The sequence below is a fragment of the Megalobrama amblycephala genome, linkage group LG11 (assembly GCF_018812025.1).
Source record: "Megalobrama amblycephala isolate DHTTF-2021 linkage group LG11, ASM1881202v1, whole genome shotgun sequence".
NCBI lineage: Eukaryota > Metazoa > Chordata > Actinopteri > Cypriniformes > Xenocyprididae > Megalobrama > Megalobrama amblycephala.
Window position 1 is genome coordinate 14,146,765 of NC_063054.1, and position 24,065 is coordinate 14,170,829.

The 24,065-nt window shown below is 38.6% G+C and overlaps 1 protein-coding gene and 1 long non-coding RNA gene across 2 annotated transcripts in view; one reads left to right on the forward strand and one right to left on the reverse strand.

The window, feature by feature from the left end:
- Nucleotides 1–12,351, reverse strand: part of LOC125277764 (sphingosine-1-phosphate phosphatase 1-like) — a 28,799-nt gene extending 16,448 nt beyond the window's left edge. The window contains exon 1 of the mRNA XM_048206266.1: nt 11,406–12,351. Coding sequence (XP_048062223.1) covers nt 11,406–12,107 — 702 coding nt within the window. The 5' untranslated portion in view covers nt 12,108–12,351. The remainder of the gene's footprint in view (nt 1–11,405) is intronic.
- Nucleotides 12,352–12,386: 35 nt separating this feature from the next.
- LOC125277765 lies at nt 12,387–13,859 on the forward strand. The gene is made up of 2 exons (XR_007186981.1): nt 12,387–12,542; nt 13,500–13,859. It is a non-coding gene; the product is annotated as an uncharacterized LOC125277765 (long non-coding RNA).
- Nucleotides 13,860–24,065: the final 10,206 nt, after the last annotated feature.

Consider the following 24,065-nt stretch of genomic DNA (forward strand, 5'->3'; position numbering starts at 1 on the left):
TGGCAATCACGACTCATCCACGGTGGTGAGTCACATAGAAGCTCACACAAAGCTGTGCCAACACGCAGACTGAAAGGAGGCCCTAATGGGGCCTACAACCTCCATGAACACAAGGCATCAACCAGTGGCAGCTTCATGACTAAAGCCAGCCAGCAGGCCAAATACTCGGGAAACCCCCGTAGGAGAAGTACAAACTACGCAACAGAACTCAACGAGAGGCCTGACAGGGCCTAAAACACGGAGGTGGGCGTGGCCGATGGCGGCATGAGTCATAAGACACGACTCAACCATGGAGTGAGTCAAGATGCAACCAACCCCGCTGGGCCAACACAGAAGCTATAAAGGAAGCCTGGTAAAGCTTACTACTTTTAGCACCAGGTGGCACCAGCCAGTGGTCATAAACAGAACCCGAGCTCAAAAAGGAACCAGCACTGAACCCTAAAGTTTACTAAGGGTAACTAGCTTAGGCTCCACAATCTGAGCCTAGGTGAACACATTACAACAGGCAAAGTATAGTGCAAACATGGTCTAAGGAAAGCCTGTTACCTCAAAAACAACATGAGCATAAGCCTAAGGCAGTGCTAAAGGAAACCAAGCTCAAGGAAGCAAGTGCATAAAACCAGACAAACAGTTGGTTTTAATACAGGAGCTCACCCAGAGAGGCAGGCCACTCAGAAATGTACTCAGTAAAAGCACCTTTTACTCTCTAAACGAGAGGAGTACAAAGCCGAACTCCAGCGTAATACCTAATAGGCCTACGAAAGCCTACAACTTGTAAAAACACGCGGCGTCACCTAGTGGCAATCACGACTCATCCATGGTGAGTCCAGATATAACCAACCCAGCTAGGCCAACACAGAGGCTAAAAAGGAGGCCTGGCAAGGCCTACTACTTTTAGCACCATGTGGCGCCAGCCCGTGGTCAAAACAGGGCCCAAGCTCAAAGGGGACCAGCTCTAGACCCTACACGATAACTGTGGGTAACTAGCTACACAACCTGAGCTTAAGCCTACACATTCCAACAGGCAATGTACCCAGTACACATAAATATGCTATCACGGTCTAAGGAAGGCCTACAAGGCCTACCACCTCAAACAACGTGAGCATAAGCCTGAGGCAGTGCTAAAAATATGTGAGCAAACTTGTGACCGTAAACCAACAGCGCCCAAAAAACAAGCTGTATTAAGAAAGAGGCTACAATAAAGAGCCAACAATCTAACAGCAAATGGAAAACAGCTGCTATGGTCATGTTTGACTGGGAGCTAATAGAGATCATACTATTCTAACCAGAATAAGACTCTCTACACTCAACCTGAGTGTGCAATCCAACAGGTGATGCACTCAGTGAAACACAAACCCTAACCGGGGAGTACAACAAAACACCACGTTCATAGACAGAGGCTAATCACAGCCTGATATCACAGAAACAGGTGTTAACCTGTGGCAGCACTAGAGTAAGCTCACATATGTATGTAGGGCTAAAGCTTAGAACCCCCAAAGCAAATGCAAATGTTTTGTAATACATGACATCCAAAACAGGATAAATGTTTCACAGAACAGATCTGAGATCTGTAATGAACCCTAGAGAACGAAAACTAAAATATTTAGCATCGTAATCACAAACTTGAATATAATTCAAGGGGCTCATGTGAAGACATTATAAGCATGACAAAGTTCTAAAAAGTTGGGCCTAGCAGCACTGCATACCTACCACCTGGGAAAAACACCACCAGGAAGGCTAATAACAGCCTATAACCTTAGCTGATAACCTCAGCCATAGCATTTTCCTACATTTTCACATCGAAGGGGAAATGGGCATACGGCCCGCAACTCCCTCAGGAGGAGGCCAGAACTATACAACCTCACAGGGACAGTAATAATAAGGGTGATGTAACAAACACCTAAACCTATCTCTAGCCTAGCCACTAGCTAAGGCCTACCGGGACAAGCAAAGCTTGGGCTTCATTCTGAAACCTTCAAATATGAGGAGAAAATGAAGCACTGCAAGCAAACAGTGTCAGGCGGCCGAAAAGCCATCCTGCACACAAATAACTGAAGTGACGAGTGCTAACTCAAACCAAATTAAAGTATTAGCTAAGAAGCTACTCTAACATAGGAGGCTACAAAATAACGGCCATAAAGCGGCCTGCAAGTTTTGAAAACTATCCAACCTAATGCTACAGTTATTTTGCCCAAAAGAACCCCTTCTTATTTTGCCTAACTGTAAAAGAAGCGCCTGAACAAGTAGAAAGAACTCAAACTCAGGAGGCGGAGGAAGAAGGGGCGAAGGCAAAAGCAATGTCGCCCTTGCAACGAGAGGGAATCGATCACAGAAGCTATTGGTGTACGTGATCAATCACTTCCTCAAACCTGCTTCTTCCTCCTCGAGTCCAGTCTTCTCTGCGCCTGCTCTGAAAAGAGGAGGTGCCTGAGTGGCCATACTGGACCTCTGGCCCTGACTCAGAGCCTCAGCTCAAGATGGGCCAGCCTCCTGTTAAACAACATGCTCAGAAAAACTATACAGGAAATCAAGGTCTTATTTTAAAGACATAAAATAGACCCATCTCATATTCCTGCGGCTAAAAGACCGAAGATCCCAATACTCTTTTTTACATAAAAAAGGAAAGAATCTATGGTTCTTTTAAGCCAGTGGTCTCAAACTGCCGGCCCGCGGGCCATTTATGGCCCACCCACCCCCTCTACCCGGCCCGCAACTGATCTCAAAAATAAAACATAATCCGGCCCGCTAAATTATTATTATTATTATTATTATTCTCTAGTTGCTACTTGTCTGATATGCAAAGAAAAAGACGCCGTTCTAAGGGGCATTCACATATCGCGTCACATAAGAGGCCGCGCCACATTCTTCTTTCCAATGCGCTTTCGCTCCAGTGGTGTCTGTCGTTGCTATGCAACCATGAGCCGCGTTCTCAATCGCTTCTATTATGAGCACGCTTGCCTAAATTACAGTAAAAGCACTCGACTTTAAGTAAGCGCCAATTTAAACCACCGAAACGCGTCCGATGCAGCCATTAAACGTTACCGATGCTCAAACGGCATCTTGGACAAATGTGGCTCAGCTGTGTGAGCACAAGCGCTGCAGGTGTCTGTCAAGAAACAGAAGAGTGTACAAATGCATTCAGGGATTGTATTTATTCAGTACAGTGTTGTTCAGTGCAAGATTTTAATGTTATTTAAGCTAACATAAAGTAAGGGAAAATACTTCCACTAGATGTTAAAAACTAATAATGTATGTAACAATGAAAGACTTTCCCAATAGAAAGTCATAAAACTTTAAAATGCACACACAAACGTTAACTGTCAGCTGTCTGTCACACAGCTGCTAGCCATGTAACTACGCTCGGCTCATTGTTGCCAAGTCTGGGCTTAGGATACTTTTATACTTGTGCTGTGATTACGCTACTTTTGGAATGGTTTTGTTGCACAGACCTGGCAACCCTCCACTCCAAAACCCCACCCCTTTCATGCACTTCAAAGTGCGCGGCCCCTGAATTGGGACGACAGCTGTGGAGGGTTGCCAGGTCTGCACAACAAAACCATCCCAAAAGTAGTGTAATCACAGCACAAGTGTAAAAGTATCCCAGTCCCAGACGTGGCAACAATGAGCCGAGCGTCGTTACATGGCTATCGGCTGTGTGACAGACAGAGACAGTTGACGTTTATGTGTGCATTTTAAAGTTCTATGACTTTCTATTGGGTTTTGACATGCTTCACTGCCGGCGACGATGGGACACTGGACCAAAATATGTATGGTTAAACTATGTAATGTTAGTTTTATATCGTTAGCAATAGTTAGCCTTGTTTGGTTTTTTATGTTAAATTTATGTTAACTGTGAAAATATATACATTTATATTTATACATTTATTCTGTATTTAAGTCTGAATTTAAAGTACAGTACTTTAGGATTTTATTCAACTGCACTCCATCTTAGAGACAAATATTGTATTTATGAAAAACAGATATTACAGTTTGATTTAGATATTGGTGAACACGGGGCATTGCTTACATTTATGTGAATTCACACAGAACTTCTGTCGTCACTGGCGCGCAATGAATTGTGGGATAGTGTAGACCGCAAAGTGTCTTGAGATGGGAGCTTCCATAGACAGTAAAAGAAATGGACACAGCGACCCCATTGGAACTCAATTGAGACAAGTGAAGCCCATTTTTAGCGATTTTTAGCACTTCCGTTTCTGACGCGCAGACTCAAACTAAGCTTGATGACGTCAGCAACCTGTCTGACAGATGTAAATCTTCTAGTAGCTGTGCGTGCAAACTGCCATCGTTAATCTTGCAGAGACGGCGAGCTTGAGCGGGGAGTTCTTTGGCGTGAGTGAGCAGGAGTAAGTATTCTGATTAATTATTTTGTATAGTATTTTAAAATGTAACGCCAGTACGCCATATTAAGTTAATGCATACTATTGCCTGCGAGCTTCTCCTCCTGTCTGTACGGAAATTTCTCTACTGTGCGACAGAGAGTCGAGTGGTTATGACGCAATCGTTAGCCTATTTTTACAAAAACTGTATCTACGGGGCCATAATGTAACATAGAAGGTAATGGAGCCCTTTATACATTGTCGTGTATCTTTAGAAATAAATAATGGACAAATGGAGTGTTTAAACGCCTCAGATGTAAAGTTATTCACTGTCAAAGTGACGCCAAAATGAATGGGAGTCAATGGGGATGCTAACGCAAGTGAAGTTCTGCTACAAGATGGCGGCACCCGGCCGACTTCAACTTCCGGTCGACTTCCTTGGGCACTGGGAGCTTCACTCCACTGGGAAACGTAGAGGGTGCACTTGAAGTCGCTCTCGAATTACGTCATCCCTCCTCGCGCCGCGGTGAATCGCACTTCAAAGGCCCTGTCCCAAATGGCACACTCCGGACTTGTGGACTTCCTCAGAGTCCACACTTTGGTGACGTCATGTAGTGCAGACCTATAGGGCCCTTGGCGCGAGTCCACGAGGGCGCATTGAGAGGTATTTTTGGGACAGACTCGATCGTCACGCCGGAAATAACGGTCTGGTTATTTTTTGACAGGAGCTGCAGGTTCGGGGAATATGCTGCCTATATTGTTGTTGTTGTTGTATCACCAGGGTGCGATTTGTAGGGGGGGATGGGGGGGGGATTTCACCCCTTCTGGTCTATGTATCCCTGCCTCTGCTGAATTATTTTTATCCCCGGTGGGGATAAAACATCCCAGATGAGATGTTGTCAGGTTATGTCGGTAAAACTCAGAAAAATTAACATGACTGTCCAATCAGCCGTTATACTGTGCTCGTGGCGTGCACTCAAGAATTGCATGCGCAAATTACTTTATTATATCTTAAATAAAGCGCAAAAGAAACTACGAGCAATGACCGTCATTATTCTGTTGTAAGTGAAGTCATGAAATTACCACACATGCGATTAAAGCTGCCTCAAAACTGTGCATGCATGTATTTGTTGACGTGGTTTTAAAACTATTGTTATCCAATTTGTTGGCCTTGAAACGTCTTAAAATGCACATATGTACACCAAGGAAATCTAAATTTTCTTCCACCTGGGCATTAGACAATATATACATGCTTATTTAAATAATGTATACAGTTGTAATAATACATAATGTTCCATTTGAACTAAGATTACAATTTTAACACATAATAAACATGTGTGAATTTCAGATGAATTTACAGGTTTAAATATAAATACTAGGTTTACATATGACTCTGTAAAGCCCTGACATCCGGTTCTATTTATTTAATGAATCATAATGCGATCGTATTATTCAACGCGTTATCATGTTTGAGATATCAACCACTGGTCGATGACCATAATGTTTGTATAAACTGTAGGTAACAACTGGTAAAATGTACACCTAGGTCATAAAAACCGTAGCCTAATGATACCTACACTTAAATATTTTCTTCTCAGCTATGTCATCAATTGCTCTTGAGCGAAATCTCCTCCCATCCGTTGTCTGATTGGCCTTTCGCAAGGATTCCTGGGTAGAAAGGGGGCGCTGCTGAGCACACTTCAGAGCGTTAAAATGCTGAATGGGACGGTCTACGGACTCGTAGACTCGGCGAGCAGCGCAATTTAAGTCCACGAGACCGAAAGTCCACATGAAGTGCGCCATTTGGGACAGGGCCAAAGGCTGCTTTCTCCCCACTTTTCTCAAGAACAGAATACAGTGCATAAAATGGGCACATTAAAATGTGTCGATATCAATATTATTTAAATGTCACTTTGTCAATGAAACAGCCTAATTTCTGTACAGCTTATTTTTGAGGTGTAATTTAAAAATGAAATGCATTAAGTTGTATACATTATATTTGTAAAGTAATTTATTTGTAAATGAGCCAGAGTAATTTCTGTTACTATAATTTCTGTTCTATGATTATTTTTTTACGCATGTTCACGTGTGTAAATAAAAGAATTGTTCTGTTCATTGTTTATTTCTTTTATGCAACTTAGAATTGTACATGAAACATTATACATATACAACATATACAATCATTTTTTCATCATGTAAATTAAATATTTTTACATTAAAATACATCGTTCTATACATTACATAAAATACCTTTACAACTGTTTACAACACAACTTAGGTTGAACATCATAAACAACAACTGAGATGGAGTGCAGTTGAATAAAATCCTAAAGTACAGTACTTTAAATTCAGACTTAAATACAGAATGTATAAATATGAATGTATATATTTTCACAGTTAACATAAATTTAACATAAAAAAAAACCAAACAAGGTTAACTAGTTGCTAACGATATAAAACTAACATTACATAGTTTAACCATACATATTTTGGTCCAGTGTCCCGTCGTCGCTGGCAGTGAAGCATGTCAAAACCCAATATTAAGTCATAAACTTTAAAATGCACACATAAACGTCAACTGTCTCTGTCTGTCACACAGCCGCTAGCCATGTAACGACGCTCAGCTCATTGTTGCCATGTCTGGGATTGGGATACTTTTACACTTGTGCTGTGATTACGCCACTTTTGGGATGGTTTTGTTGCGCAGACCTGGCAACCCTCCACTCCAAAACCCCACCCCTTTCATGCACTTCGAAGTGCGCGGCCCCTGAATTGGGACACAGCTACAGCTGTTGACTGCTTCCTCGTTCGACGTCATAGGCTGTCGCCGGCCAATAAGATTGGAGTGTTGTGATTCTTGGGCTGCGTTCCTGTTCGGTTTTTAAATGCCCTTCCCTCGCTAACTTCACTCGGTCTCGCTGACTCGGATGTACGTCATTGCTTACGTTGCACGAGTGCCCACTACTGGCGGAACCCTTGCAATGGGCTGAACTGGAACGTCTAAGCCCTTGATCACTTGGAATTCGCAATGGAGCTGATTTATTATTTATTTTGTCCCCTTAAAAAAATGTTTAATACAGCATTCTATATGTATATGTGTGTTTTAAATGTTAAAAAAAATAATTAATACATCATAGAGTTGTTTGTGGTGGAGTAAATTAAACGTGATATGCGGTGATGTCATAATCGTGTTGCATTGTGGGTTATGGAGCTGCCTGAAGTGTACATATGATGTCAAAAATCGAGGGAGCGAGGGTCTGTCCATATAAACTTCCCTCGTCCACTTTACGAAGTGGAATGCACTTCAAAATGGCGGCAGGGATTCCCCCGAGGGGAAGTGTTTAGGGAAGTTCGCGAGTGCGTGTCTAAAACTGGAGTGGAACGCAGCCTTGGCATTTTGAACACCTGTCACGAGTGACGGTTCCCCAAAGCGCAATCAGCGCAGAGTTGAGTTCCCTTTCGAAAGGGAACCTTTATGTTCCTGCCCTTTAAAGGGTTAAGGGTGATTAATGAGAACTATTAGCAATTAATGAGAACTAAAGGGCAATACAATTAAAGGGCAATTAATGAGAACTAAAGGGCAATACATGGCAATACATATAATGACATGTTCTGAGAGCATTACACAACTCTCTTGATGCTACATCATCAGCTGAGGTATGATGTGAGAACACATCCTTATCAGCCCCTTTTACTGGGTTCACATCCCAGGTTCACAACTTAATGCACTGCATTCAGGGACTATGCAATATGTTCTTTAATACAGTAAAAAAAAAAAATATATTAGTGCATTTTGGAGAATTTCATTCATTCTTCAATAACATTTTCTAAAGGAATTAGCTTCAGACAAATGATAAATTAAAACTCTTAAAAGGCTGGGCAAATTGAACATGTTTCCTAGTGAATTCTATGGGAATCTGTGGTTCAAATATCATGCATGTAAGCATTCAAATTTTTGCTGCTACATAGTCCAGCTTTACTAGCAGCTATTAATTAAGTAATCAGGGCCAATTGTACCTTTTGTCCCAGGCCTGGAAACCAATTTCAACCAAGTGAATGTGCCAGAGGGCCCGTGATGAAGGTTTTGTACCGGGCCAAAGAACTGTGGCTCTCCTAGTAATTTTCCCAATATTTACAAGGATGTATTTCAGTTGTACTAGTGCTTAAGCTTATTAGATAATAATACCCATTTATGAGACATTGGTACACCTGAAGTCTGCAGGATGGTGCCTTCTAGGAACAAAGCTTGACACCACTGACTGCACTAGTATTTATCCCTAGTATTTATATCCTATATTAAAAATATTTCTTATGTCATTAAACACACACACACTAAAGAAGGCCTGAAAGCTGAAAAGTGTACTTTTTCTGCTTGTGTAAAAAACATAAAACAACAAAAAACACTGAATTCTGAGTGCGAATATTAAAAGTAATTAAAAAGGTTTTAACGCTCCAAAACGAGTTCATATTCGAGACGAGAGAGCGTGGTGTAAACGACCTTGTTGAATCTGCATTATGTCATTAAAGGGTTAGTTCACCCAAAACTGAAAATTCTGTTATTTATTACTCACCCTTATGCCGTTCCACACCCGTAAGACCTTTGTTCATCTTCGGAACACAAATTAAGATATTTTTGTTGAAATCCGATGGCTCAGTGAGGCCTGCATAGCCAGTAATGACATTTCCTCTCTAAAGATCCATAAAGGTACTAAAAACATATTTAAATCAGTTCATGTGAGTACAGTGGTTCAATATTAATATTATAAAGCAAAGAGAATATTTTTAAAAAAACAAAATAACGAATTACATAGTGATCGCAGATCTCAACACTGCTTCAGGAAGCTTCGGAGCGTTATGAATCTTTTGTGTCGAATCAGCGGTGATTTGAGCAGTTTGGCGGTTTGACGCGCGATCCGAATCATGATTTAATACGCTGATTCATAACGCTTCCAAAGCTTCCTGAAGCAGTGTTTTGAAATCGGCCATCACTATATAAGTTGTTATTTTGTTTTTTTGGCGCACCAAAAATATTCTCGTCGCTTTATAATGTTAATACTGAACCACTGTACTCACATGAACTGATTTAACTGATTTTACTACATTAATGGATCTTGAGAGAGGAAGTGTCATTGCTGTCTATGCAGGCCTCACTGAGCCATCGGATTTCAACAAAAATATCTTAAAGGGTTAGTTCACCCAAAAATGAAAATTATTCTATATTCTATAAATATTTTAGATTTAGTCCAAGAGCTTTCTGTCCCTCCATTGAAAATGTGTGTACGGTATACTGTCCATGTCCAGAAAGGTAATAAAAACATCATCAAAGTAGTCCATGTGACATCAGAGGGTCAGTTAGAATTTGTTGAAGCATCGAAAATACATTTTGGTCCAAAAATAACAAAAACTACGACTTTATTCAGCATTGTCTTCTCTTCCGGAATCCTTTCCATTATATTGATTCCATTGAATCCTTTCATCTGTCTGCGTTGGTAATGCACTTTTACGTCGCCGTGGTTGTTTTTGGCGATTAGGACATCCGCAACATTTTGAAGCATCGAAAATACATTTTGGTCCAAAAATAAAAAAACTACGACTTTATTCAGCATTGTATTCTCTTCCGGGTCTGTTGTCAATTCGCGTTCATGACTCCGCTGCTTCTTCTTCTTTCCTGTTTTACGGCAGTTGGCATCCAGCTTATTGGTGCATTACCGCCCCCTTCTGCTCCGGAGTGTGGTTCACGACTCCGCAGTGACGCTGCTGATGTAAGACGCTGCTGACATGTTATCTAGTGCACCAGAGCTTCGTTTACAGTCTGAGGGAGACGCACGCTGTATTCAAGCTATTCTACATTGTTTGTATTTTGGTATTGCTATATTTTTTAAAATGGTGCGTAAGTGTGCATGTCGCGGATGTCCTAATCGCCAAAAACAACCAACGCAACGTAAAAGTGCATTACCAATGCCGACAGATGAAAGGATTCAATGGAATCAATTCAATGGAATCAATTCAATGGAAAGGATTCCGGAAGAGAAGACAATGCTGCATAAAGTCGTAGTTTTTGTTATTTTTGGACCAAAATGTATTTTCGATGCTTCAACAAATTCTAACTGACCCTCTGATGTCACATGGACTACTTTGATGATGTTTTTATTACCTTTCTGGACATGGACAGTATACCGTACACACATTTTCAATGGAGGGACAGAAAGCTCTCGGACTAAATCTAAAATATCTTAAACTGTGTTCCGAAGATGAACGGAGGTCTTACGGGTTTGGAACGACATGAGGGTGAGTCATTAATTACATAATTTTCAGTTTTGGGTGAACTAACCCTTTAATTTGTGTTCTGAAGATTAACGAAAGTCTTACCAGTGTGGAACGGCATGAGGGCGAGTAATAAATGACATTATTTTAATTTTTGGGTGAACTAACCCTTTAAATAGAATTAGTTTTGACTTTCCATATATAGTCAAGCCAGTATGGCTACTTCATAGTTTGGTCACCCTTGCGCACGGCCGTTGCTGGAAGCCAGTGATTTTAGTTTATAAAGCTTTAAATATGGATATTCTTCTTTGCTTCACTTCAGAAAACATTTATTAACCCACGGGAGTCATATGGATTACTTTTATGATGGATGGATGCATTTTTTGGAGCTTCAAAAACTTGGGCACTATACAATGCCATTACAAAGCTGAGAAGAGCCAGTATTTTATTTAATACAAGTCTGATTGTGTTCGGCTGACAAAAGAAAGTAATATACACCCAGGATGGCTTGAGAGGGTGAGTAAATTATGGGATAATTTCCCTTTTGGGGTGAACTATTCCTTTAACTATTAATAACTAATGGGAGTGATACCCAAAATTTGCTATTTGTGGCCAGTGGCAGTAACTATGGAACAGTAATATTAACCTATGTAACGAATGAAGTACAAGTGAATAGGAATAAGTGCTAATGCATATTTCGTAAAATAAAAATGCTAGTTAGTTAAACACATTCCCAGAAACAGTCAACTACTTGTTTCGCGTGGGTAAGATTATCGGTTGGTTTTGTGTACAAGTATACTGTACCTCCCAGCGACTGCATGTGAGCATGAATAGACAGAAGGGCATCGCGGTGCCGGTCATGGCATGTGTGGAGGGCATGCTGTACTCCGAGTTGAAGAACACCTCCAGTTTAATCACAGGAGGAGAGGCAGGACGGGTCCACCGGATCAGATCTTTAGTGGACTGGCCGATGAACAGCACCCAAGCCCACACCACGATGAGCTGCCGGCTCACATAGGGATCGACGTTCCACATCAAGAAAGGGAAGAACACGATGAAAAACATCTCATTGCCCAGCTCGGAACCAATGGTGAAGAGATAGAAGAGAAACTTGTTCTCGATGATGAACTCCTGGCCAACCTCACCAGTCAATGAGTTCCTGCGTAAAGGCTTCACTCTGCCTTTGGAGTCTCTCTCTGCCTCTCGCCCCGAGGGTCCGTTGAGAAAATCAGCGGGACTTTCGTCCTGTTCATCATTTCCAGCGGCATTTAAACTTTTTCTCAGCCTTTGGCCCGCGAGTCCGTGTGCTGAATCCCCATTAGCCGCGCGGTCTTCCTGACATTGCCCCACGCAAGCATCGTTGACCGCAAGCTTCGCGTCAGCCTCGGCTGTTTTTTTAGGAAACGTCCCGCGGACGCCGCAAAACTGCTGGAATCTGGCGACATGGCAGGGATCCTGTAGGTATCGACAAAGGCAAACGAATTTGTGGAGCGCCTCGCTTGCCATAGTGAAACCGAAAGAGCTCTAACACTGAATCAATATCACACGCGCTGCTCGTGATGCTGTAAACACAAGCGCGTGCAAAGCTGTGCTAAACAATGGCAGACTATTTTGTACGTCGATACAACGATACAACCCTCGAGTCTTCAAACAACAAGAGACATTAGTAAAATAGAGTGGCTTTCTGACTAGGATCTAGGAAGTATCCGGCAGATGTACGTATTTGAAGGCGGAGACGCGGGCTAGTAATGACGCACTGTAGATCTGTTACAATATATTCGGTTCCTGAAATATTCTGTTCCACTGGGTGGCCCTTACGCGAATATTCATGATATCCTCCTCTTGTGGGCATGTCCTTGAGACAACGCGCAAGCGAACGGAACTGAAAATATTAGTAGACGCTTCTCAAATCGCATCGGTTTAATGGATTATTTCGAAAAGGTAATAAAATATTCCTTTGGAATATACCTTTGTAACTTTGTTTTGATGACAGTCTTCATGCCAGCAGCTACTTAAATGTTATTTTTGTTCAAAATATTATAATTATGATAGGAAATTATAGTTTAGTTTTATTATATTTAAAGTAGGCAGGATATTGCAGCACAAAACCCCGAAATGTGTCAAACATAACACATAGGCTAGGCTACTCAAACAACCTTATGTAGGCCTACCTGATTTAAAACTATTTAAAAAGCAGTCAAATAAAAGAATTCTGATAATAATAATATCATTTATTTCTGTGAGGTAATACAGCACAAATGCACAGAAAAAAATAAGCAGCTACTTTACAAGATGACGTTATACTTGTTATTATCACCAATGTCCTATGGTTTTGTTTTGCTTTTGTGATGTTTCCACATCATACTCATCATCTTGTAAAGTTGCTGTCTGTTTCAGATTGGATTTGAGAGCTGAAGTCTTGGATAGTTCTGGCAGTGTGTGATCCGGACATAATGAAGGCTGTTCCCATGTGCCAAGGCCCTGTTTTAATATTTACCTCAGAACCTTTAGCATTTCTTCTTTTCACATATTGTTTTGAATGTCTTTTCAATTTGAGTTACATTCATAGAGTATTTACTTCTGTACTTGTTATAACATTTAATGTAATTAGTATTTATATGATTTGTTGTTTAAAAAAAAAAAACACCAAAAAAAGAAAGGTCAATTTTCAGGATAATATTTTAAAGATTATTTTGTGCATTCCAAATAAGCTTTACAGATCTTTAGAAAGGGTTTTAACAATGTTTGTCATGTTTTTTTTCAATTATTGCACATGCACCTACAGTATAGGTCATCAGTTACAATAAGTTAGAACACTAAAGAGACCTTTTTACTGACTCTGAAAAACACCAGAATAAAGATGACCAGGGTCTCTGATCACCTGTGAATGTGCTTTAGTCCTGCTGCAGGAGACAAGAGGACTGCAGAAGTGAACAGAGCAATAAACTGCAATGTCTGTAATGTAAGATGTCTGAGACAGTGCTACAGGGAGACAGAAGGACATGCAGCTGATTGTCCTTACAGTGCCAAACCACATGTGACCATAAGTCCCACCAGACATGTTTGAGAACGTGAATTGCCTTGATGGAAGAGTGGAGTAACATCTCACAGCAAGAGCTGCAAATCTGGTGCTGAGGATGAGATGCTCTAAACCAGCTGGTGCAGACTTTCAAATACTCTGTCCATCAAATGTCTGTGAAATTTGTTCAGTTTATGTCTCAGTTGTTGAATATTTTTGTTTGTACAAATATATTTTTTAAGAAATTTGCTGGGGAAAAGAAAGAAATTTGCTGAAAGTGAATAACTCAAAATGTTCGAAAAATTTTGTTATTGCTTTGCAACAAAATATGTGACAAATAACACCAAGTGTGCATTTACTTGTTTGACTTTAATGAAAATTTGTCATGATATCCAGTAAAATATGAGAAAACAGGAAATATTTGTAGTTTAGAGTTGATAAGGGTAGCCTTACTGTGGTGATAAACACTGAAAATATCAAAATAATCAAGAAATTAAGGATGACAGAATATTCACACCAGTCTATAGCTTAATTTATTAGGACACAGATACATTTGTATAGGTTTATTTCAAGTTGTCAACACTATGCAGTAGTTATAGTCACAGAATGACAACGAAGGAAGCAAACTAATCAAACTATTCAAAAACTTTTTAAAGCCTCACAAATAAAAACACTAAACAGAAAACACATCAGTGTAAAACAAGGTTATTCGCTCATGTTTGCTCTGCTGTATCCTTCTGTTTATCTGAATGCCTGCACTCAATCAGGCAAAATAGCTCAGACGATTTATCATATTATACATACTATGTATTACTTTGAACATGTGAACTGTTGCTTAACACTGAATATTTTATTACCTTTTCGAAATAATCCATTAAACCGATTCGATTTGAGAAGCGTCTACTAATATTTTCAGTTCCATTTGCTTTCGCGTTCTCTCAAGGACACGCCCACAAAATGAGGATATCATGAATATTCGCGTAAGCGCCACCCAGTGGAACAGAATATTTCAGGAACCGAATATATTGTAACACCGGCCCACCGGGAATTGCTCCCGGTGCACCGGTTAAGCCAATCCGGGCCTGCGCAAGCGAATGGAACTGAAAATATTAGTACACGCTCCTCAGATCGCATCGGTTTAATGGATTATTTCGAAAAGGTAATAAAATATTCAATGTTAGTCAACAGTTCAAAAACAATGCATAGTTTGTGTAATATGATAAATCGTCTGAGCTATTTTGCCTGATTGAGTACAGGACAGGCATTTAAAGGTGCCCTAGAATTAGGCATAGTTAAATAACAAGAGTTCAGTACATGGAAATGACATACAGTGAGTCTCAAACAACATTGTTTCCTCCTTCTTTGTAAATCTCATTTGTTTAAAAGACCTCTGAAGAACAGGCGAATCTCAACATAACACTGACTGTTATGTAACAGTCAGGATCATTAATATGCACGCCCCCAACTTTTGCATATGCCAGCTCATGTTCAAGCATTAGACAAGGGCAGAACATCTGGATGTGCACAGCTGAATCATCAGACTAGGTAAGCAAGCAAGGACAATACCAAAAAATGGCAGATAGTAACAATAATAACTGACATGATCCATGATATCATGATATTTTTAGTGATATTTGTAAATTGCCTTTCTAAATGTTTCGTTAGCATGTTGGCTAATGTACAAAAAACAGACAGAGACTTTACAAGATGATGAGCATAATATGGAAACATCACAAAAGCAAAACAAAACCAATATGACATTGGTGATAATAACAAGTATAACGTCATCTTGTAAAGTAGCGGTCTATTTTTTCTGTGCATTTGTGCTGTATTACCTCACAGAAATAAATTATATTATTATTATCAGAATTATTTTATTTAGCTGCTTTTTAAATTGTTTTAAATCAGGTACATAAGGTTGTTTGCGTATGTGTTATGTTTGACAAATTTCAGGGTTTTGTGCTGCCTTGTCAAACTTTAAATATAACGAAACTAAACTATAATTTCCTATCATAATTATACTATTTTTTTTTAACAAAAATATGTCCAAGAAGACTGTCATCAAAACAAAGCAAAACAAAAGCAAAGTTTAAATTCCAAAGGAATATTTTATTACATTTTCGAAATAATCCATTAAACCGATGCGATTTGAGGAGCGTGTACTAATATTTTCAGTTCCATTCGCTTGCGCGTTGTCTCAAGGACACGCCCACAATAGGAGGATACCATGAATATTCGCGTAAGCGCCACCCAGTGGAACAGAATATTTCAGGAACCGAATATATTGTAACACCTGTCATTCTCAATTATGGTCTGCAGACAATATTTATTCACTAATAATTTATAATAACTAGCATGAAACAGGAGGATCTGAAAATGGGCGGTGCTCAGCACTTAGTCAGGTTACGATGAGTCCGAATTATAAATCTTCCTCAGTTATTCACTGTGCATAATGTATTCAACTGGTATTAACGTTTTTGGTGTCATTTTCAAGTGTAAATTATCATACAGGACGCTTCTGAAGAAGCTCGTTTTAATGGCGTTTTCACGTGGTAGCTACCTGTTATTTTTCTCCTGGCTATTCATGCTTCACCAATCACATTCATTTATAAGTACTACTAAAAATCATTTTGTAGGGATTGCTGAGGATTTCTATTTACACAAATGGTGGAAAAAATGCTCAGAAATAACTCACTTAAATCATTCGTTCTGAGCAGGGGCCTGTACCATTTACACGAATGGCGGAAAAAATGCTCAGAAATAACTCACTTAAATCATTCGTTCTGAGCAGGGGCCTGTACCATGATGGTAGATGAACAAACTCAGGGTTATAGGATTAGTTTCGAGTTGACAAAACCAAACCACTCCAATGGACTACTTGCACAGCTACTTCCGCTTTCTACGTATTACGGCTCGAGCGTTTCCGGTCAGCGTTCAGCGCACTTATATACAGAGAGCTTCTTGTGAATACGCAGATTATTACTACATTTTAGGGCTGCGAAATGTTTTTTAAACAATTAATCATATTCTCTGCATTAACATTAATTATCTTCAACCTGCTGAAATGTTTATTAATATATTTCCCTTCCAAATGCGCATTCTGAATAATAAATAAATATATTTCCCCACTAACCTTCCGCCGTCAAGTGTTCGTCTTCTCATTAGCAGTGTTTTTCTCTTACTCATCATCTTTCATACCTGTTAAATTTACATTTAAATGAATTTGACTGATAAACACAGGAAGTGCATTGTTTTACTATGGTAAGTGTAGTAACGATTGTGACAACGCATTATCACGATGGCAAGACAAACAAAAAAAGTTAAAACTGCTCTTTTATTCCAGTGTTTGAAATAGTTAATGAATGTGATAACTGCTTTAACGGTGTTATTAAGTAATCTTAAAGAATAACGCAATGACAGCGCAACTACCTTGAATATTAGGATTTTTGGCATAAATGTGTGAATTACATAAATAGTTGTCAGAAAAAAATGGCACAGAATAGAGACTAAAATATTATGTTCATTCTGATCTTATTTATCACGTCTCACACTGCAGCGTCGCAATCACTATTAGAGCGCTGACACCCCGTGGTGAAAGAATCACAGCTTATGTTGGATTAAAACTTAAAGTTCCATTGAGTTTGGAAAGGTCTGTACACGGTAATCATCAGAATCTCTTCTCTTGTCTCTGAATATGTCTGGAATTTAAAATCATCCCGAGGACTCTCGTTTTAAGAGGGGTTTAGTTATCTATGTGTAACGGCGCATTGAAAATATATATAACCGGAAACAACTGAGCCGTAATATTTCAAACCGGATGTGCGTCACGAGGCTCAGTGCAAGTAGTCCATCCGGCTTTGTTGGTACTGTCGGTGCGTTCCAAACGGGATATATCGCCCTCCGAAGGGCACTTCGGAGTGAAAACAATCATTGCCGCCATATTGAAGGGTCGTTCCAAACCGAAGTGCTCAAAACGGCCACTTCAAAGGGCCCTTCGGAATGAAGGATTTCGAAGGGTACAACTGATGGACACTTCGGGCCCCATGATCCTTTAAACAGGGAAGTTGTTTGTCGTCACAGAATGGGTACAGGAGGCTCAGAGTTCGCTTTTAACTATAAATGTATGTATAGTATTTTTCTATACTACTGTAATATTTATACGAGTTAGATTTAGTACATTTATGGTCAAAACGACATTGTACTTCAACAAATATATTTTACAGCTCCCTTTAACAGTCCATACAAATGTTTAAAATACATAGACACAATACACATTATGGTGCGATAAACCAAAAATAACTAAATATATAAACTAACGTTAAACAAAGGGCGCAGCTTGCACAATCTACTCCTCCTTGATTGTCTCGTTAAGACGACGCAGAAGTGCGTTCCAAAAAAGGAGTATTTTTGACCCCTACACCCTTCATCCCTTCGAAGCTCTCACTCCAGAGGGTAAACCCTTTGAAGGGATTAGGGCATAGGGATGAGCCCTTCCGAATGGAACGCAGGGTCTGATGCTGATCATCAACTTTCTTCTTCGTTAGTTTTTTGGCGCATTGCATCCTGTGTGCATATCGCCACCTACTTTTGCTGTTATGCAGTCATGATTTATTTTTATTAAATTTCTTCCTTGTTTTTGCTCTTATCTAATTTTTCACATATACTTATATATCTAATTAAATATTTATTGATGCTCGATTCTATTCCTTCTTCCCAGGACCCACCTGGCGCTGCATGTTCAGCTCCTCCAGACTAAATCCTGTGGTCTCCCTAAGATCCAGAATAGACTAGAGCATCCGCGTTCTATATTTAAATCCTTTCACTTAGCCCAGTAGTATATATATATATATATATATATATATATATATATATATATATATAATTAATATCCTATATCCAACTCTATCTCTATTAAAATCATATCCTAATAAATGTTCTAAATTCTTATTTACCTTTCCTTTTTTAAAAATGCTATTAATTCCTCCCTTTCATTATCATAACTTTTACAATCATATATTACATGCTCCACTCTTTCTTTCTCCCCACAATTTTCACACAGACCAGTCTCATGTATTCCAATTATAAACAATGAAGCATTCAATCCCGTATGTCCAAGTCTCATCCTAGTAATTATTACCTCTTTTTTCCTATTTCTACCACTTATATTTCTTTTAGTATTTACCATTTTTTTAATATTATATAAATGCCTTCCCGTATTATCAGTATTCCATTTTTCCTGCCATTCTTTATTAATATTTTCCTTAATAATAGTTTTAACTTCACCTTTACTTAAAGGAACATTAAAATATATGACTTCCCTTTTTAAAGCATTTTTTGCTAATTCATCAGCAGATTCATTACCAGCTATTCCTACATGTGCTGACACCCAGCAGAATCCAACTACCACTCCTTTTCTTTGAATCCGCCATAATAATGTAAATATTTCACACATAAGATCTTCTCTAGAAGGATGATGAGTTGATAGCGATGTTAAAACTGAAGCAGAGTCAGAGCATATCACTACTCTGACTGGATATACTTCCTCTACCCATGTTAGTCCTATTATAATAGCAATCATTTCGACAGAATATATTGACAAATTAGACGTTAATCTTTTAGTTATGGATATTTTAAAATCTGGAATATATATTCCTACTCCTGTAATACCCGTTTATATAATATTATATAATATACCATTGTTTCCTCCTCAAATGGATAGTTAACATCTTCAGTATTACATTAATGTATCATGTGTTGGGCTGATGTTTTTCATTTATGACAAGAAACCTTCAAGTTTTGCATTGGCCAAATATTTGAATCATCTGCAGAAAACCAACAAGCTATTGTTTCTAGTTTCCTGCTAAATTTAAGAGGATATGAAAGCAAGAAAGTAAACTATAGAGACTGTTCTGTTTTGTGATTTCAGCATTTAGTGGGTACACAGCACATTATCAGTCAGTTCCTGCTGACTTCAGAGAAAGTGTTGGGAAAACAAAAATCATCCATAAGAATCTATCAAAAGCAAGAGACTGAGAAAAGCACCAAAAATCTCTGGTGTATATAAAAAGAGATATCATAAGCAATAGCACAACCTCTTCTGACTGTATGCTAATGATTTCTTTGACACCAATAAGCATATGATTCAGACAACCCAGTAGAGGAATCCATATGTATGAATAATACTGTGCACTACACAGACTTTTAGTGGTTAAGTAACAAAGCCTGCATATTTTGTAAAAAGATGGAGATTAATGTCCTGTCTGGAAATGCATTCACTGAGAACCTCGATTTGCCAGATGAGTCAGTTCTACAATAACATGGAAAAGTAAAAAAAATTCCACTGAATGCAACAGACTAAGGAGTAAGGACAGACAACTTTTGTGATTTGTAAATCAATGTTTGAGGAACGTTTGAGGGAAACAATCATTCTAGCATGTTACCATTACACTGCATGAACTTCCCAAAGCATGGGCAAATGAACTGAACTAATATACAAAGTCAAAACATATAACTTCCCCTCAAGAGAAACAGCTTATTTCAGTGTTTTTGATGCTGCAATTCGTGGCATGTTTTGAGAACAAAGCTTTAAGAATAAAGGCCTATTCACACCAAGAACGATAACTATAACGACAGCTATATTAGTGTCCACACCAAAGCACAATATTGTTCTATTTATTCTAAGCACATACTGCAGTTTTGTCGTCTGCCACTTAAAATGCTCGAGCTCTTTAAAGCAAGAAGGATTCTGACTGGCTGACAATGTTTTATTGTTCATCAACTGAAAAAATGATTATTCAAACGATACTGTTTCTCTGTTATAGTTGGGGTGTGGACTTTGCTATTCTTTTATACTTAGAATGATTTTTGGCCTGAAGGCCCATTCACACCAAGAACGATAACTATAAAGATAACTATATTTGTGTCCAAACCAAAGAACAATAACGGCCTGTTTGTTCTAAGCTCACACGCTGCAGTTTTTGAAATGTGTTCAACATTTTTTTACTATTCTTGTTGCATTTACACAGTTTTAACCAGCAGATGTCCTTAGCATGCTATGTTCTGAGTGAATAGCTAGTGTAATCGATCTAATCTAACAGTGAATTTAGCTGACGAAGTCAAAATAGTGGAATAAAAACAACGGCTAGTCTTTTTCACTGCGACTTCTAAGGAAGCAAGCTTCAAACTAGTGCTGGATACCTGAGGTAATATTATGTTACACTGTTTGCTAGCCTGGCATAATGATATTATCATTAATACTTCTCAGCATTTACTCCGAGTATATAACCAATTGTTTTCCAAATATAAATTTTTTATGATTTATATATGATTTGTATAATTATAAGTAATTATCATTAAAACCAGACAATTTTATCGTTAAATATTTGTTTTTACTATATAATGACCTTTAATTTGGAGGAAGAGAAACTGGGGGAGTGACTTTATTGTGTTGGGTGTGTCAGCATCTCTTAGCTTACATCTGATTGGTCCAATTTCAGTTTGAGCTCTCTAACCCAGAACATAACCTGCCCCGGAGCAGGTTAGCCATGGAGCGTAAGTTTCTATGGTGATGACCACCGCTAAAAGTCAAGTTACTTTCATGGTACCTAAAACCCAGGATTGGCGCAAACTAATCTGAAACTTACCTGGCTAGCCAGCTAATCCAGCTTCATAGTACAGGCATCAGATGTGTCAAAGACAAAAACATCAGATTTAATTGTGACCTTTGAGTTTTCGGCTTTGTAAGCAGTCAAGCGCCCCCCGAAGGAAGAATAAATATTTTTTTTGTAAATATCTTTATTGTCTTCCATAAACAGAACAGGGATATAGCATAAAAAAGAAAAAGATTTCAACCTATAGTAAATTAGTAAATAGGTTAATTTGGCTAATGAAATGCCTCACAATTTTCAAATTATTTTCTTATAGGACTACATTTTTATTATTGCCAAAATATTACACCAATACTTTCATTGAGTATCAATAGGTATATTCATTGCATTTGTAATTATTTCAAATATTGGGTAAAGAAACTAAAAGAATATGACTCAAATTAGTTGTCTTAATTCATTTAGCAAATGGACATTTCCTTCAGTTATTTTCACTAATTATGCCTGTTAAAATTACTTTTACTGTTCATTCTGAAATATATTTTATCTTTCATTTAGCACAGTGAATATTTCAGCTGCTCCAACACTTTTTCTACTGGCCCAGCTTTTAAAATCTAATTTTTAGATACCAGTGAAACACCACAATTTTCAGGTACAGAAATTAAATAAAGTAATCAAATGTGAAATAAAAATGTATAGTCTTCACTGTATAATTAAATATAGATTAATCCTTACCAAAGTTACAAAAGTTATTCAGTCAAGAGCAATGGGTGATTTTCTTTTTGTCTTTTGTTTTTAGGTGAACATGAGCAAAGACAGCAGTAGGTTTATTAGGCTGCTGTCACTTTAAGAGCTGCACGTGTCCAACATACTGTTACACATTCTCTTTCTCAACTGTTTACATTCTTAAGACTGACATAACCGACTATAGCTGTTTCCATCCACCTATTTTTATGCACATTTTGGGATATTGCATAAAATAATGTTAGATGGAAACGGCAAGATGCACAACAATTCTAAAAATGCACATTAAAAAACGTATGCGCTCAACTGAGTCAGAATTTTTTATGCGATATGAAAACATGCACATAAATTACAATGGAAACACTTTTACCAAATAAATTCCTTGATGCGAATCAAAAAAGACTTGACACTTCGATGGAATGGCATAGCTGGACCAACCAGCGGACTGATCTTGGACTGAAATGCTGTTTTTGGTCATTCCGAAATGCCTGAGCAAAGTCTGTCATTAAAGTGGTTCAGTATAATTCCCTCCCAGAAGCGCTTCACATGAGTTCACAAACACCAGGCATCTGAATGCAAGATAACATGACAGTGTTTATTGCGGTTCGTCTGCACGCTCTGAGGCGCGAGTAATTTACTATATATGAAAATTATTATGTACAGTGGCTTCTACTGCAGCAACTTCCATTTTTCTTAGTGATATTTAGTGCCAGTTTATCAGGAAGTGAGGATTTTGTTCTTTTCGACTCACTGGATGGAAACGCTGCTTTATTCACAAATGTTTTATGTGATATGCTATTCTAAATTTGTGCACAAGTTAAATTCACAACTTTTGATGGAAACATAGCTTATGTTTCACAAGAATACTCGCCTTTACAGTCATTTTGATATAATTATGTGTGAAATTGTTCATTCAAGTGCAAGGCGACGTGAAAGTGACCTCAATTAGGTTATTCGCACTCTGTCTGAGAGGCAGCTTTCTGGGCATGTGCTTCAGATGTTTACGCACATAAAACTTTTTGAAAACATCATGTGATTACTGTGCTGCTTTCCTGTAATAATGTAGGGAACCAAAGACAAGGAACTAGTGCATAAACAAAATAGCATTTAAAAAAAAACGAGTTCAGCCTTATAGTTAATGATTACAGTTTTTCTCAGTCGCTTTGGTGCATTTCTCACATCACTGTTTACATTTGCACAACAGTTAGTTCAACCTCCACAACATTTAGTCATTTGTGCACATCATAGTAGCAGTTTCTCATTCCTTCGAACAAATTGCAAATGCTTTTGGACATGCATCAATTGCTTTCATACAACTCTCTGCTGTTTTATAACATTATCATTTGCTTATGTCATGTCAGTCAAAATTAACTATACTTGTGAATGCTGAATAGTCATTCCATATAAAACTAATAGTCCTCATTTCATTGCTTGAGTCATTACATACAAAAATGTTGAACTAGTTGTCAAAATCCGTCAAGCAAATTTTACACATTTTTTTAAAATCTTTTTTTCCTGAAAATGTCTCCTAAATTGAACAATTTCTCTCAAGTGAATCTCAACTTTCACTGATGAGAAGGGGTGTGTGAAGCATTAGTTGCAACCAATGATAAGCCACTTCTCTACAATCACTGTCAGAGGTGAATCCCATAAACCCCCATTTTTACAAGCATATACGAACCAAGCAGGACATAGTGTGTACCATTTCTACAATACTGTGACACAGAAGTGGAAGGTCAGCCTCGTGGAAGAGGGGTAAGGGTGCGGGGAAGAAGGGAAGGGGACAAAACAGGGAAGAGGAAGAAGAGGCCAATAGGCAGATCCCTGATGAAATCAGGGCTACAATTGTGGATCATGTTGTCAATCACGGCCTCACAATGGCTAAGGCTGGTCGAAGGGTGCAGCCAAATGTTGGGAGAACCACTGTAAATTTAATTATTCAAACATTTTGTTGGGAGAACAGGTGTGTATAAATGGACAGTAATTCAGCACTAAACAATCTACACTGCACTACTGTCATCGTGTCATACATGAAGCTTGCAGTGGGACAAGAACTTGTCACTGTACAATTTACATTTAGACATACAGCTTTACTGC